Consider the following 16,626-nt stretch of genomic DNA (forward strand, 5'->3'; position numbering starts at 1 on the left):
TGCAGAACTCCTCGGAGAGGGGAGCAGCACCGTGCGGCCAGCCCAGTGGGCAGCGGCCCCAGGGGTGGAGGGCCCTCTGGCCAGTGCCTGGGCCAGGCCAAAGGGACATGTGCCCTGGGAGGCCACAGGTGCTCTCCACGACTCTCTGGGGGCCACCAGGGTGACCTGAGCCCCTCCTGGTCCTCCCCTGGGGGCAGAAGGGTACAGCCTCACTCCTCTGTCTCCCCAACCTCAGCCTGAGTGGGGGTCTCCAACCTGCAGGCTGGTGGCTGGCTTGAGCCAGCATCCAGGAGACATTGACGGTGGACACGCAAGAGGGGAAGAGAAGGCTGCGCCCACCCGGGGCTAGGGCTGAGTCCTGCAGGCGGTTACGGGGTGGTGGATGCCCTGCTTGCAGGATGCCTGTTAACCTTAGTGTCGAAGCCCATGCTCTGCATTATGAAGGTGGGAGGTGCTTGCCCAAGAGGGCTGCTTCCTGCCCGCAGTGCCACCCTGGGGATGTGGTTTTGGGACACAGGAGGTGTCTCAAGGGAGACCCTGGCTTGGAGGGGCCTAAGGGCCACTTTGAGGGCCCCTGGGCAGTATCCTGGTTGAGCTCAGGCCAGTGGGGTGGCTCTAGGGACCTGGTGAAGGGGCTGGGGACCCTCTTGCTCTCAGGCACCTTGATATTCCCAAGAGCCCCTCACCGTGTTGGCCCTAGTGCCGGAGGCCTCCAGATTGCTTAACTCTGGAGCTGGGGTGGAGGGGCCCACACCTAGTGGCCTTCTAGTTCATTCTGAGCTGGGCCATCCTGGGGCCAGGCCCAGGAGTGGACAGTTGTCCAAGGACAGTGCTCTCGGGTCTGCAGCTCTGTCTCAAAGGAACAGAGAAACAGGTTCACAGGCCCAGGGAACCACACAGGCATGCTCTGGGGGCCTCCGTTGTGTCACACCGTCTGGGATCAGGACTCAGTTCTGAGTAGACCCCCCTTGGCCTGCCCTGCCTGAGGAGGTGTTAGAACCTGTTCAGCTGCCACTCAGCTGCTGCACCCAGGTGGTCGCCTGTGGCTGATGCCCGGGACAGTGGCCGCCTCCCTCCTGGGTGACGTGCTGTGGCGAGCGCCTGCGTCAGGCCCACTTCTGGCTGCGTGGAGTTGGCGTTTCTGGCATTTCGGGCAGAGTGATGCGACCTCCTGGGCCCTTGGTCTTCTCCTGTGAACTGGGTGAATGGGACAGAGTGTGATGCCAGTGCTGCTCGGCTTGAGAACCCACTTTTGGGGTGACTTGGGGAGGAGTGGAGTGGGACTGTGGGGTGCCCCGGGCTGGATGTGCTTCTGGCTGTCCTCCATGGCTGGGGGCATTGGGTGAGGAGGTGCCGGGAGGGGAACAGGCAGGAGGTGGCAATGGTGGGGACGGGGTAGGGGGAACCGTGGGGCTGAAGGCAGGCAGCTGCCCCCACAGGTCCCACCCAAGGTGTGCACGATGTGGGGCAGGAGGGCGCCGGTGTAAGCCCTGCATGTCCGTGGCAGCCCATGTCAGGGGAAGTGGAAGAGACTCAATTTAAAACGACCTCAACCATTCCAACAAAGCGCTTTACTGAGGGCACCCACTCCACAGTCCCAAGGAGGCAGACACAGGCCTGAACTGTCCACCCTCTATGTCCCGAGTGGTGACTCCACTCCCCACTGCTCAGAGATCACACCCCTTCTGGAGAGAGAGCTCGCACCCCTTCTGGAGAGCTTGCATGGATGAGCGACTGTCTTCACCCTGGGCTTCCCCAAGTCCGGCGACAGTGGCTGCCCCAGTGCTGCAGCTGGCTCTGGTGACGGTGGCACAGCATGGCCCCGAGCTTGGGAGAACAGCGGCCTGCACACATGGTCACGCATCACTGCTCGGCGGAGGATGGGAACATCTCATGGAGATCTGGATCTCAACCCCACACGGGACAAGGGCCCAGGGAGGTGGCTTTCCTACACACCAGCTGGAAGGCTGACTCCCCATCTTACGTGAATGCTTCCTTGGTTTTGGGGGGGCACTAGGAAGGTCCCCAGGGCCGCGGGTCACTGCCCAGATTGTGGCATCCTCATAAGACTTGCGACTCTTCCCAGAGGAAAGAAAACCCCTCTCAGTTGCTCCAAGGAATCCCCTAGTCCAGCTGCTTCCTGTGCCAGGCCCGGACCCCAGGGCGAACAGGCCTGTTCATCCACAGCCTCACAGCTGAGGGCCCTCCTGCAGTTCTTCACAGGAGAGAGAAAGGAAGGCGCACCTGCCCAGCCCAGCCAAGAAAACAAAACCCTCTCCCGTGGGTGCGGGAGGCTGCTGCCTGCCTGCTGAGCAGCTCAGGGTAGATGTTGCTATGGGTGCCAGCATTCTCGAAGTCTCCCTTGCCCAACAGAAATCTATCCAAGGACCAAGGGCTGGAATCGGCAAAGCCATCTGTGAAGACCTCCTCATTCTGTGGAGAAACGGCCCTTGCTTTCAGGAAGACTGTCACAACCATGCCTTGGGAAACGTCACCTCCAGATCAACCTTGGGAAAATCTTTTATTAGGGAGGACAGCCTGCAAAATCCTCCCTTTAAGAGCCCAGGCCAGCCTAGAACCTCCAGACCACAGAAGGGGAGTCCTGGGGACAGGACTGGTGTGGACAGGCATCTCCACCGCCCCGGTTAGCCAGTACCTAACAGCCACTCCCGCCCTCGGCCGATGTGGCAAACCGGGGAGGCTTTTGTGTGGGGCCGGGGCTGCGGCCGTGGCAGCCACCCTCCAGCTCCCGGGGGCTGGGGAAGATGCTGGGGTCCCCGTGGAGGGTGGAGCGGCGCTCAGGTCCTGCGGTCACTCGGCGTGCTCCTGCACCTCTTCCCCACGCAGGGCCTGCAGCCGGCTGCCCACAGTCTGCTGCACGGCCTCCAGCCCCTCTGCGTCCAGCTCCCGCAGCAGCAGCAGGATGGCAGTCAGGATGTTCTGAGGGCAGAGAGGGGTGCGGACTAAGCCCACCCAGCACGGCGAGGCTGCTTCCCTCAAGGGCTGGGGCCTGGCCAGCGGCGCCCCACCACGGAGCGACTGGTCCTGGGGGTGTGGGCCGTCCAAGTGACTGACCCGCACACTCGGAGAATCTGAGCAGAGGAGCCCCGCCTGTGGACACGTGTGTGGCGCCTCTTCCACGTGACTCCTGTTGCCCTCAGCCCAGCAGGGCCCGGGCCCACATTCCACAGACCAGGACAGCAGGAGAGGCTGAGGGGCAGGACGGCTCCGTGCGGGGCACGTGTTACACGTGTGTGCGCATTCACAGACCCGCACATGCAGCTCCCCCTGGGGCGCAGCTCTTCGAGGCCCTGTGAGGCTCCATGCTCCCTCCCCACGGTTTCTGTGCAGTGGGTGCAGTGGACAGAGGCAGCCGCGGCCCCTAGCGGCCTGCCACTCACCCTGCCCCTGTGGCTGCTCGAGGCATCCCTGGCTGAGAGGGAAGGAAACTGGCCCCGGGAAGGCGGCTTCAGGCCACGTTCATCCTGGGCGCCGCTGCTGAGAGGGAGACAAAGGCGTGTGAGGGTCAGGGGGCTCATGGCACCGGGGGGGCCTCTGCAAACCCTGTCTGCGGGTCGCATCCAAGCAAAGGAGGGGCTCATACAAATCCCACCTGGGACACGGGGGCAAGAGAAGGGAGGCAACTCCCGGGGGGTCAGGGGCTACAGATGGCAGCTCCTGGAGAGCCCAGCACTTACTTCACCTGTGGGGTGCCCTCCCGGCACCCTGGGGCTCCCCAGCTGTAATACCTTCCACCTAGGGCTTCGGGGGCAGGGTGGGGGGCACCCGAACACACAAATGTCGGGGTAGAGCTCCTGACCATGGGGTCAAGCCCTGTGCTGGACGGCAGATGCCTAACAGAGATCACATCCTGATGCCCCCACCACAGGCACCAGCAGCGGGTGTGATCTGCCAAGCAGCAGAGAAGTGCCCAGCTTCTGTCAAATGCGTTCGTGACCCGCAGCCAACTGCCCTGGGAGGCGCCGGCGTCTCACTGCAGAGTCAGCCCTGTGGCCCCTCCACGGCCCCCAGGCCCAAGGCCATACGGGCACTGATGGCCGTGCCCACAAACAATTCCAGTCACTGTGGCCCTAGGCCACACCCCCCACCAGGGGCTCCCTGCACCTCACGAGCTCCAGTGCTGTGAGCCTTCTCTGTGCCAGGGCACGGGGCCTGGCTCACCCCCTCTCCTGCTCCCTGGCACATCCGCTGTTGGGCAAAACATGGACTTGCCACTGAAATCACTACCTGGGCACTGAGTCACTCCCAGAGAATATGGATGAGAACAGACACTCCCCCCGGATAATCCCTCTCCCTCACTTCCCAGAGACGCAGCTCACGGGAAGCCCCATTCACTCCCCGTGGGAGGACCCTGGGGGACAGGGATGGGCTGCGGAGTCCCCGCTGCCCTCCAGCCTCACGTTGCCTCCTCCTCGCTGTCCAGCGGGTCCCGGCCAGTCTCAGCAGCGGAGCTGAGGGAGCTCAGTGTGCAGCATGGCTTGGGGCCGCCATGGCCTGTGCCCTCTCTCTCCGGGGCTGCAGTGATCTCCTCTCCCTCACTCAGTGCACGGGACAGCTCCTCCTCTGTCACAGCTTTGGGATGAAGGACAGAAGACAGCATGAGTGGCCTCACCCACATGCAGTCCACATGCACTGCAGCTCCTGTCCTCACTGTGGCTTCAGGCACAGTCTGCTTGTGAAATGCATGCACGTGTATCCACCTCCAGGGACAACTCCCAGAGTAGGAGCCGGTTCCTCACTGTCCCATCCCCAGCCTGGCACAGGCTGACACACAACAGATGGTGGAGGGCTGCTCAGGAATCTCAACACCAGCCTTGGCCAGAAGCAAATACTCCTCAAAACCTCAACTAAGACACAATAGAAAAAGGAACAGACCATACTGAATTTATTCCATTTCTCTCATATATCAATTTCCCTGAAGTTTATATTATTAATATCAATAAAATTGTCTGGGAGAAAATAGTAGTGTCCGTATACCTGACAAGGATGAGACACTAGTGTGCTGAGAAAGCCAAGGATGAACAAACAGCATGAAACCACAGCCTGGAAAACTGTGTCGGTGCTGGCGCTGGCTAGAGGAGGCACGAGTGCCTCCAATAGGGGGAGCACAGCAGCAGGCACTGCGGTGCTGGGACGGCCCCTCCCCACGGCGGGGGCACGATGGCACCCCCACCCTAGGTTCACAGTGGCCCCTGGAGCCTGCCCAGTCCCTGTGGACCAGTGCGACGCTGCTTGCCAGACTGACGCCCCCGCTCGCCATGGCGCATGGCGATGGTCAGAGCAGGGCTGCTACTCACAGAAGCAAAAGAAGGACCCCTTTTGCTTTGCTACCAGGTCCTGCGGTCGTCGGGGGATACGCAAACTGTCAGTCCCAGGAGGGACCCTACACTGCGCTGCTGCATTCGGGTGGCGGGATCAAGAGGAGACACAGAAGCCAGGGGAACAGCCTCTGGAGGACACTTCACAGGACACATCTGTGTCCCGCCAGACCAGGTATTTGCAGAAAAGGAGAAGAGAAAAGAGGGCTGGGGACATCCCCTTCCAGGGATTGTTTTGGGAGGGCCGGTGACTGCGCTGCGGCCACCTACCCTGGTTGTCCAGCTTCTGTAGGCGCGGCAGGGTGCGCAGCACGGTCATGCGGTAGCGGTGGGGGCTGGTGCCGCAGCACGGGTTCTCGGCCAGCCACAGCACCCGCAGACGCGGCAGCCCCTTCAGGTAGAAGAGCTCAGCCAGGTTGGGGATGCGGTTCCTCCGCAGGTACAGCTCACTCAGGCGCTGGCACCGGCTCACAGGCTCCAGGGTGGAGATGCTGTTGACGCTGCACGGAGACCAGCACAGTCAGCGAGGGACGTGGCCAGGGCCCCCAGGGCCACCTCTCAATCCCCACCCCCAGTAAAAGGCACTCACGGGACCTGTGTCCCTGCCCTCTCCTGAGAAGCCCAAATCGGATGTCACGAGTCACGTGCAGCAGGACCTGGGCCGAGGAGAGAGCTGTAGGAAGGCCAGGCCCTGAACTCAAAGCGGACTGGGGTGGACCCCACCAGCAACAGCCCCTTGGCCGGACGCTCCACATCAGCTCCTCAGGGCGCTAGAGTGCGGGAGGCGGGGGATGTGGCCCTCCTTCACAGGTGAGGAAAATTAAGGCCTCTCAAGGGACATATCACGTTGCCCCAAAGCAGGGAGCGGCCAGAAAAACTCATGGCAAAGACTAGGAGCTAGCTCCATGTGACATGGGAGTGAGCACGGACCTTCCAAACCCCCACGTGAGGGCGGCAACACTGGGGATGGGCCTCATTTCCATTCTACAGAATGTGGACGCGTCAGAGAGTAGAGAAACACGACAGGCCTGGAGCGGAGACCTGCAGGCTTTACCCGACAGCGTGGGGCCCGTCCCCTCCACAAGCGAACACGCGGAGCCGCTCCCGCAGGCCCTCAAAGGCGCGGAGCCAGGGCCCCCTGCCTGGAGGGCTGCACTCGCGTCCGGCAGGCGCCTCGGAAGGGCGGTCACCAGGCCCCCATGGGCAGCCTGCGGTGCTGAGCCCCCCTCCCCATGCCATCCCTTCACTCGGGGTTTCCCAGGTATCGTCTCATGCAGCTCCTAGCTATGAGGCCGCCCCACTTTTTTACCAAGAGCAAAACTCAGGCTGTGGGACTCTTTCCAGGATGGGGTCTGCCCCAGGCACAGGCAGCAGCGTGATGTGCGGACCACGCCCGCGGCCTCGAGGCTTCCTGCTCCGCTCCAGTGCAGTCAGGCGTGCAGGCACCACGCACCTGAGCTCGGTCAACACCCTTGGGGTCCTGTCCCTCCTGAGATGTGACAGAAATGGCCCCACACACGAGCGGCCTGATGCTCGGAGGCCCTGTGGCTCCTGGGTGACTCAGTGAGCGGCAGGGATAGGGCTGGATCCGCAGCCCCGCCCCAAGCTTCCTGCCACCGTGGGAACCACAAGCTCCACGTTTCCCCGTCAGGTAAGCCTTTCGGAGGCAGGCCTGAAAGCCCAGCCTCACTGTGTCGCCTGACTAGTGAAACGAGCCCCGCGGCAGGCACGCGCACCCCCCCTCAACCTCTGCGCGGGCACGCGCACCCCCCGCTCAACCTCTGCGCGGGCACGCGCACCCCCATCAACCTCTGGGCGGGCACGCGCACCCCGGCCTCAACCCCTGGGCGGGCACGCGCACCCCCCCCCGCTCAACCCCTGGGCGGACACGCGCACCCCCCCCGCTCAACCTCTGGGCGGGCACGCGCACCCCCATCAACCTCTGGGCGGGCACGCGCACCCCCATCAACCTCTGGGCGGGCACGCGCACCCCCATCAACCTCTGGGCGGGCACGCGCACCCCTGCTCAACCTCTGGACTCGGGCTCCATCTCCTCCTCGTCTCCCTGTGGGGTGGGCACTTGTAATACCTCCATGTTACAGAAAGGAAACTGAGGCACAGAGAGGGCCATGCCTCGCCCAAGGTTAGCCAGCCAATAGATGGGAAGGCTGAGATTTGACCCATGAGCATGCCTCCAAGCCCATTTCATTCATTCAGCAAGGCTCGGGCAGGACAGGCTGGTGCCCGCGCTGGGGATGCCTGAACACCAGATGGACTGGCCGCAGCCCATGGCGGGCAGCAGGCTGGGCACGGGCATCAACATGGCAATGCCAACCTCGGAGGGCATTACGGAGGATGGGCAGGGGCTGGCCTACCCCGTGGCTGCCTGTGAGATCAAGAAGGTAGGTCACAGTCAGGAACCAGGGGCCTGGAACACCCACTCTCAGAGGGCAAGCCCTGGAGACTTCTGAGCTGCCAGAGGGGTGGGCCTTCCCCACAGGGTTTAAACCCTTGTGAGCTTTTAAATGCGGAAACCCACAGAAGGGGCCCATCCAGCGTCTGGTGGGCAGTGGTGAGCCATGAGCGTCTGCTCCCTCCCTGGGTCCCACAGTAGGCAGGAGGGAATTCAGGGATAAAGGGAGCTCTTCTCTTCCCAGAGCCTCCAAATACACCCCAACTGCCTGAAAGTCCAGTAACGTTTGTTCATTCAAGCTTCCCTTAGTCTGCTGGGAGGGCAGTGACCCCAGAAGACGGGCACAGGTCATGGGGTGCAGAGAAACTGGTAGGCAGTGGTGGCACTGGGGGGCAGAAGAGGCCAGGACTCTGGGGGTCCCAGGGCAGATGTGGCCACTGTGGGGGCGGGCGGGGCGGGCCACCGTGAATCCTTAGGAGAGCTCCACCACCGACTGGCCCAGTGAACACAGCAATGGCTTATCGGAGCACACAGGCCAAGGGTGGGCAGGGGTACAGCAGGGCAGGCAGGGGACAGGAGCCATCAGGAGGCCCAGGTGAGGCTCTGAGGAAGGAGGGCTGAACATGGGGGCCACAGGGTAGGCCCAGCTCTCGCTGTCCTGGCCCCTCCCCTTCTGGAAGCCGCCCTCAGTCTGTGTTGGAGGTTTCCAGGTTATGTCACAGTGCTGGGTCCCACTGGAGGGACGTGAGGCTCTGCCCCGGCTTCCAGGCCCCAGGCTGAGCATGACAGCAGGAGCGAGGTACCTGAGCGTGATCACCTCCAGGCTGGGCATCTCCCGGCAAATGGAGATCTAGGAGGAAAAGAGCATGACTAGCAAGCATGGCACAGCAGGGCATCGCGGCCGCACTGCCATCAGCCACAAAGAACTGTCGAAGCCACGGCCAACCCACTTCCGGGGCCTGAGGGGCACGGCCCTACTCAGCCAGTGTGCCCAGGGTGAATGCCCAGGGCCTGAGGGGAGCGGCCCTGCTCAGCCAGTGTGCCCAGGGTGAATGCCCAGGGCCTGAGGGGAGTGGCCCTGCTCAGCCAGTGTGCCCAGAGTGAATGCCCACGAGTATGCCAGGTTCCCCTCTGACACCACCTTGCAGCCCAGACGCCCCACAGACTGAAGGAGAAATGTGAGGCTCCTCCTTGCACGCACTGTCTTTATTAAATTTTACAACAGCATCGCTGCTGTCAGACGCTGCCAGCAGTGGAGACAGAGCATTCATTACTTTAGATGCCCTCAAAGGACATCAGGTAAGGGGACCCCATTGTCCCCTACGCAGGGATAGAAAGCAAGGAAAGGATGGAAATCCCTTCTTGATAACAGGTCTGGGCCAAAAGGAAGACAGGCTTGAAACTGGATCTCAGATCACATTGGTACTGTCAATTCAGGGGTGAGGTGCCCGGGGTGGTCCACAAAGCCTCACAACCTGCAAAGCTCCCACATATGTGAGAGCCCACCATACGCCAGGCACGGCACCAGCAGCTCACAGCCTGGTCAGATGCGTCCCACGTATAAGGGACTCGTGTCTATGGACATGGTACGTTTGTATATTCACTGCTAAACATGCAGTATTTCAGTTACAGCACAAAACAGATTACATCCAGATGCCACGTATCCAGGCTTTTTTTTTTTTTGTCTTTAAGAAAAGGTACAGTTCAAATTAAAAAAACAAAGGAAAATAAAGAGATAAATAATTGGGCTGGACATGGTGGCTCACACCTGTAATTCCAATACTTCGCGAGGCTGAGGCAGGTGGATCACCTGAACTCAGGGAGTTTGAGACCAGCCTGGCTGACACAGTGAAACTCCATCTCTACTAAAAAGTACAAAAATTAGCCAGGCATGGTGGTGGGTGCCTGTAGTCCCAGCTACTCAAAGGCTGAGGCAGGAGAATCGCTTGAACCCGGGAGGCGGAGGTTGCGGTGAGCCAAGATCGTGCCACTGCACTCCAGCCTGGGCGACAGAGAGAGACTCCGTGTAAAAAAAAAAAAAAAAAAAAAAAAAGAAAGAAACAATTGGTATGCGATCCCTGTGTAAATTGGGGACATTTTGGACTGAGAAAGACAATGAGGGAGAGAAGAAAAAAATCTTTCACAGACGCACACGCTCTAGTTCTCCCAGCAGGGCTTATTCTCTGCCTGCCTTTGGGGCAGCGGCAGGCGGGTACAAGGCTAGATGTGACCAAGAAGAGGGGGTGTAGACCTTCAACTTCCCCCGTAACAAAGTAAAACAAGCCCTCCTGGGATTCCTTTCCAGGTGAGAGCAAGTTCCAAACTATCGCTCCCCTCCTCTGCGACCAAGTGACAAAGGGCGTTTCATTTATAGGGATGTTGACGGGAACTGCAAAATAAGCCTGGCACTAGAGAATTGTTTTTCCATTAGTGGTTCTGCAGAATGAAAACCGCTAAGTGAACAAAGTACCAAGTGTGGGACTGAATTGATAGGTGCAGTTTTGTCAACTTAAAAATTCTCTTGGGAAAAAAGCTACAACATTTGGGTTGAGGCTATTTGGAGATGATCAGTGCAATACTTACATCTGTGAGGCAATACTTACATCTGTGAGGCGGCTGCCCCTGGGGAGAGAAAAGATACATACTTTAATTTTGTTAAAGTTGAATAAAAAACACTGAAGACAAAAATTCCAAAAATCACCGATGACTCCCTACAAACCTTAAGATTCTAGGATTTTAATGGCATGGCAAAAAAGGAAGGTTGCCCAGATAACTGGCAAAGGTGTAAACAATTGTTTTAGCTGATTTTCAACTAAACTGTATGTTTGACGTTGGGGTGGTACTTTTTAGATAAGGAGCAGCAGGGTTGCTCCATTTGTAAGACACTTTTTGTGTCTTTTTGATGAACTCTTCCTCATGGTCCCTGAGTAGCAGAAGGTTCATTTGTCTCACTGACAGACATAAACAAGGGCGTCTTTATAAGAGGCCAAGTTCAAAGGGTGAACAGGCAACTTATGAAGCAAACTTTAAAAGCCTGAAATAGGGTTGTTCTTTCTCCCAGCTTAGTGAGAGTACTGACCACCCCATGCAAAACAAAGAAATGCATTATTGAAAGCAAATGACACAGGGGAATTGTAGCCAAAACACCAGATATGCCAGGGCAGAGAGAAAAAGCTTTTTAATTAACAGGGAAGAGCTCACTCTCGGCAGTCTGGGGACACCCCTGGGAGGAAGCGTCTGCTCTCGCTGACCCCCACACCCGCCTGCACGGTGCGGCCAGTTGACACGGCGCGGTCACTCTGCTGAGTCCCCAGGGAACCCTGGAGATCTTGCAGGCCTCAACTCCAGGCTCCCTCTTCTGGAAGCTCCTGGTCTTCCTTGGCTCAGTGAGACTCAGCATTACCCGCCTTTCAGCCTGCATGGGTCCCACCGCACCCACGTCCCTTCCTGTCACCTGCTAGGAGTACCCTGGGAACGGCCGCCCCCAGTACTGATTACCAACGTGTTTCCTGACTCAGTCCTGGAGAGCTCAGTTCTCTCCCCTATTCCACTTGGTCCCAGTGACTCCTGGCAACCCGAGACAACAGACCCAGCCCACAGGGCAGCCGGGGCAAAGGCGGGCCGGGAAATGGAGGGGGGGGCCCAGGCGACCCCGACCCCCGGCCTCCTCCCCTCCCTCACCCGCGGGTCCTTCGCCGCCCTCGCCCCTGCCCCTCCCCCCTTCCACTCCGCCCCCGCCCCGCTCCGCCCCGCCCCGCCCCGCCTCCTCCCTCCGGCTCCGCCCTCGCCCCGCCCCGCCCCCTCCCTCCGGCTCCGCCCTCGCCCCGCCCCGGCTCCTCCCTCCGGCTCCTCCCCCCACCCCGGGGCGGCCGCGGCCAGGCCCCGCCTCACCAGCAGTTGAGCTTGCGCACGCTGTGCAGCTCCGAGGCCTTGGCCCGGGTCAGAACCATCTTCCGCGTCAGCTTCATGGCGGCCGCCCAGGCCCGACCGGCGGGCGCCCCGGGCCTCCTGCTCCCGGGCGGGTGACGACTGCGTGGCGCGTGTCTCCAGGGGCGGGGCCGCGTCGTCAGGGGCGGATCCTGAGCCCATTGGCGGCTCGGTGAGGAGAGTGGGGCGACGCGAGCCCGCTGGGGCCGCTTGGGCGCCGCTGACACGTTGGCTCTGCTCCTGCTCATGCGCGGCCTGGGGCGCCCGGCTCTGACGCGATTCTAACGCGACCCCGGAAGCGCGCGGCGAGCAGAGGGTGGGTGCAGGTGGCGGTCCCCGAGTCGGCCCAGTGAGGGCTGAACTGCTGCTCCCAGGAACCGAGCGGGGTGGGCTCGGTCCGACGCGCATCATGGCCGAGTGCCTAGGCCTGACTCTGAGCGCAGGCCTAGCGTGGATGGGATGGGCGCGACACAGCTCCAAGTTACGCGATTCAAACTCTTGGAATAAACCCAGGGCAGCCCTGGGGCTGTGTTGATTCCTTGTCTCCCTCCCTCTCAGCATTTACAGAAAAGACGCATTTATGGGAAAGACGCACGGGCAGGTCCAGCAGAGCCCTTACAAGCATTTCAGCCTTTTAGAAATCAGATAAGAGCCTCTAAACATCGTTACATGGGCCGCAGTTACATTAAGACAGGCGTTCTGACGTTCTGAAACCGCCTTTGCAAAAAATTGTATCGGTGAGAGAAGGATGGCCTTGAAGGAGATCTGGCCAACCCCCATCTTGCCTTTGGCCTTAAAGCTGCCCTTAATTATTCCTGGATAAGCAAAGGTAACTTTGGGAGACATTTATAGTTTAAGTGATAGCAGCCCTTCCTCAAAACTAAACAGCCTTTGTAAAGCTAATGAGACCACTGAAACCGCCTTTGCAAAAATCATAACTGAAGAAATTATGACGGGAAGATCTCCTAACCCACCCCATCTTCCTACTATCCTCTAAGCTGCTTTTGTTCATTCCTGGGTGTAGACCAGACTAGCCTTGGGAAGGAATTTAGTTTATAGATTAAACTGAAACAAAATTGATAATAGCCCTTTCCCAAAAAAACCCTTCTTGCCTGGGGACCAGTCTGCCTTTGTAGGACTAACAAATTAAGCTACGAGATTAAAAATTACAGTTTAGGGGCCATGCAACCTCTGGCGGCAAGAGTCTGAACCTCCCCAAATTGCTTCTGGGAATAACATCACTGTTGCAAAACTTAAGATCAGTGCTTGAAATATTTTGTAGACCCTGCATTCAGAGGCAGCAGATGACACCACCCAAATGGATAATCTGGCTCAACCATGTGTGTGATCCCACCCAGGGACAGAAGTCAGCCAGAACTCATTTTGACCCCCTATGATTTAATCTTCGACCTGACCAATCAGCACTCACCACTTTCTGAGCCCATACCCGCCAAATTATCCTTAAAAACACTGATCCCCGAATGCTTGGGGAGACTGATTTGAGTAATAATAAAACTCCGCTCTCCTGCACAGCCAGCTCTGTGAATTACTCTTTCTCCATTGCAATTCCCTTGTCTTGATAAATCGGTTCTGTCTAGGCAGTGGGCAAGGCGAACCCATTGGGCGGTTACACTACCAGCCTAGAAGGATAGAGGAGCATGAATTCCACTAAGATGCGATGTAAACATTCGTCAGCCATTATTCTGGAGGTCACAAGATAAGCTACTTCCCCAATTACTCCTGCAGGTAACATCACTATTGTAGAACACCACTATTGTATCTTTGCAGGTTTCTTGCACGTCTGACACAGATGGATCCAGCTAGATGTCTTGCCAACAGCTCCTGTGGCCCCACCCAGAAGCCATGCAGCACAAAAGGACCAAAAGGACAGCTAGATTTCATCTCGCACCTAACCAATCAGCACTCCCCATGCCCTAGCCCCCTGTTCACCAAACTACCTTTGAACAACCCCTAACCTATGAGCCTTCAATTGTAACCGAGCAGCTTAGCAGCTGTGAATCCAAAATATCTGAGACAGGACTCAATCTGTTTAGAAAGTTTATTTTGTCAAGGTTAAGGACAAGCCCATGACACAGCCTCAGGAGGTCCTGACGACACGTGCCCTGGGTGGCTGGGGCACAGCTTGCTTTCATACATTTTTAGGGAGACATGAGACATCAATCAATATGTGTAAGATGGAAAAAGAAGAAAAAATATATGTATAAGATGTACATTAAGCTGGGCGCGGTGGCTCACGCCTGTAATCCCAGTACTTTGGGAGGCTGAGGCAGGTGGATCGCCTGAGGTCAGGAGTTCGAGACCAGCCTGGCCAACATAGTGAAACCCCGTCTCTGCTAAAAATACAAAAAATTAGCTGGGCGCGGTGGTGGGTTTCACTCGCGTCCATGTGAAGAGACCACCAAACAGGCTTTGTGTGAGCAATAAAGCTGTTTATTTCACCTGGGTGCAGGTGGGCTGAGTCTGAAAAGAGAGTCAGTGAAGGGAGATAAGGGTGGGGCCGTTTTATAGGATTTGGGTAGATAAAGGAAAATTATAGTCAAAGGGGGGTTGTTCTCTGGCGGGCAGAGTGGGAGTCACAAGGTGCTCAGTAGGGAGCTTTTGAGCCAGGATGAGCCAGGAGAAGGAATTTCACAAGACAATGTCATCAGTTAAGGCAGGAACAGGCCATTTTCACTTCTTTTATGGTGGAATGTCATCAGTTAAGGCAGGAACCGGCCATCTGGATGTGTACGTGCAGGTCACAGGGGATATGATGGCTTAGCTTGGGCTCAGAGGCCTGACAGTGGGTGCCTGTAATCCCAACTACTTTGGAGGCTGAGGCAGGAGAATCGCTTGAACCCGGGAGGCAGAGGTTGCAGTGAGCCAAGACTGTGCCATTGCACTCCAGCCTGCGCAACAAGAGCGAGACTCCGTCTTAAAAAAAAAAAAAGATGTACATTAGTTCAGTCTGGAAAGGCAGGACACCTTGAAGGCCGGGTGGGGTTGTGGGGGTGGAGGGAGGCTTCCAGCTTCCAGGTCATCGGTGGATAAGAGACAAAAGATTGCATTCTTTTGAGTCCTTTCACTGAATACACAATTTGGTCTAGCTTAGTGAATCTGCATTTTTACATAAACAATAAGGCAGAGAAAGCAAACAGATAGGCATGTGTCTCCAGTGAGCAGGGGGATGACCTCCTGTCCCACACCTGTGAAGATCAGCTATCAGTTTACATTCCAGGGTGAAATTCAACGGAACTGTTTGAGGGTAAAGATCTTGAGGCCCACAAGGAATTTCCCTGTGGGCAAATTGTGAGGGAGCTTCATAGCTTTTTATCTTTGTAGCGATCTTTATTTAGGAATAAAATTGGAGGCAGGTTTGCCTGATGCATTTTCCAGCTGACTTTTCCCTTGACTGAGTGATTTTAAGGCCTTGAGCTTTATATTCCTTTCACACAGCTAAGCCTCAAACCATGTTTTAAAACTTTTTCCCCTTTCCCCTTTCCTCCTCCTCCACCCTAGTCTGAAGATGTAGCTGAGACAAGCTGCTTGTGTTACCTTGCATCTTGAAATACAGCCTGGGAATGTGAACCTCCACTCCGTTCCCATCCTGTGCTCTCAGGCCTTATGCACATTTAGTTTACCTGGATGCCTGTTAAGCACACACCATGCTCACTTATCTGGTCATCTCTTTGCTTGGAAGCTTCAGGGGTCAGCTCCTGAAAGGGACCGGACACCTCATTCTGTCTCCAACAAGATTACTTCAAGGCCAGAACTCAGTCTCGGCCTTGAAGTAATTGAGGACTAAACTCTGATTTTTCTTTTTTTATCTTGCCCAAATTCCTAAAGGGTATGGACAGTCATGCCCTACAAACCATAAATTCTCATCAGATGGGTTTTATTTAACCTTCTACGTCGTGGTGTTGACAAAAAGAGTCGAACTCTGTAAAATATTTTAAGAGATTTATTCTGAGACAGATATGAATGACCATGGCTCGTGACGCAGCCCTCAGGAAATCCTGAGAACATGTGTCCAAGGTGGTCGGGGCACAGCTTGGTTTTATACTTTTTAGGGAGGCATGAGACAGCAATCTAATACATTTAAGAAATACGTTGGTTTGATTCAGAAAGGCGGGACAACTCAAAGTGGGGACTTCCAGGCTATCGGTGAATTTAAACATTTTCTGGTTGACGGTTGAGTTTGTCTAAAGACCTGGGATCCATAGAAAGGAAATGCTTAGGTTCAGATAAAAGACTGTGGAGACCGTTGGGCACAGGGGCTCGCGCCTGTAATCCCAGCACTTTGGGAGGCCGAGGCGGGCGGATCACGAGGTCAGGAGATCGAGACCATCCTGGCTAACACGGTGAAACCCTGTCTCTACTAAAAATACAAAAAACAAACAAACAAAAAAATTAGCTGGGCGTGGGGGCGGGCGCCTGTAGTCCTAGCTACTCGGGAGGCTGAGGCAGGAGAATGGTGTGAGCCCGGGAGGCGGAGCTTGCAGTGAGCCGAGATTGCGCCACTGTCCAGAAAAAAAGAAAAAAAAAGACTGTGGGGACCAAGGTTCTTTTGAAGTCTTTAATGGCTGCCCTTAGAGACAATTGATGACGAATGTTTCCTATTCACACCTTTAAAAGGTGCTAGACTCTCAGTTAATCTCTTCAGGATTGGGAGGGCCTGGAAGAAAAAGATCAAGCTATGTGAATAGAGATTCCTTCCAGATGCACATTTTCTCCCACAAAGGACAGCTTTGCAGGAGCGTCTCAAAATATGGCAGGGAAACATGTTTCGGGGTCAAATATTTTGATTTTATTTCTTGTCATGTTATGCCAGAGTCAGATTGGAAAGTAAGTTATGACATATAGGGTTAAGTAAAACCCGTCTGATGAGAATTTATGGTTTGTAGGGCATGACTCTCCATATCCCTTAGATAGGAACATAGGCAAGAA

At 56.8% G+C, this 16,626-nt stretch overlaps 1 protein-coding gene and 1 long non-coding RNA gene across 7 annotated transcripts; one reads left to right on the plus strand and one right to left on the minus strand.

The window, feature by feature from the left end:
• Window positions 1-1,552: 1,552 nt before the first annotated feature.
• CFAP410 (cilia and flagella associated protein 410) lies at window positions 1,553-11,960 on the minus strand. 6 transcript variants are annotated; one of them, XM_055373709.2, is made up of 7 exons: window positions 11,644-11,956; window positions 10,356-10,374; window positions 8,556-8,602; window positions 5,610-5,839; window positions 4,422-4,593; window positions 3,076-3,498; window positions 1,553-2,940 (listed from the first exon to the last, which is right to left on the minus strand). In XM_055373709.2, exons 1-7 carry the CDS (start codon window positions 11,925-11,927, stop codon window positions 2,931-2,933), a joined length of 1,185 nt encoding a protein of 394 aa, XP_055229684.1. In that variant the 5' UTR covers window positions 11,928-11,956; the 3' UTR covers window positions 1,553-2,930. The 6 variants fall into 6 exon arrangements, with proteins under 6 accessions (XP_055229684.1, XP_004062944.3, XP_018873254.2 ...); XM_004062896.5 differs by having other exon boundaries at window positions 3,402-3,495; window positions 11,644-11,945; XM_019017709.3 differs by having other exon boundaries at window positions 3,402-3,498; window positions 11,644-11,944.
• A 45-nt stretch (window positions 11,961-12,005) lies between these two features.
• Window positions 12,006-14,138, plus strand: LOC129529255 (uncharacterized). Its single transcript, XR_008674718.2, has 2 exons — window positions 12,006-12,508; window positions 13,468-14,138. It is a non-coding gene; the product is annotated as an uncharacterized lncRNA (long non-coding RNA).
• The last annotated feature ends 2,488 nt before the right edge of the window (window positions 14,139-16,626 follow it).

The sequence above is a fragment of the Gorilla gorilla genome, chromosome 22, assembly GCF_029281585.2.
Source record: "Gorilla gorilla gorilla isolate KB3781 chromosome 22, NHGRI_mGorGor1-v2.1_pri, whole genome shotgun sequence".
NCBI classification, from domain to species: domain Eukaryota; kingdom Metazoa; phylum Chordata; class Mammalia; order Primates; family Hominidae; genus Gorilla; species Gorilla gorilla.

Bases quoted from the DNA above. Each gene is read 5' to 3' on its own strand.
- CFAP410 (XM_055373708.2), bottom strand. From the start codon at position 11,927: ATGAGCAGGAGCAGAGCCAACGTGTCAGCGGCGCCCAAGCGGCCCCAG. The intron at 5,840-8,555 runs GTACCTCGCTCC...GTCTCCGTGCAG, and splicing joins CTGGAGGTGATCACGCTCAG to CGTCAACAGCATCTCCACCC. The intron at 3,496-4,421 runs GTGAGGCTGGAG...CCCTCTCAGCAG, and splicing joins GACAGCGAGGAGGAGGCAAC to CGGCGCCCAGGATGAACGTG.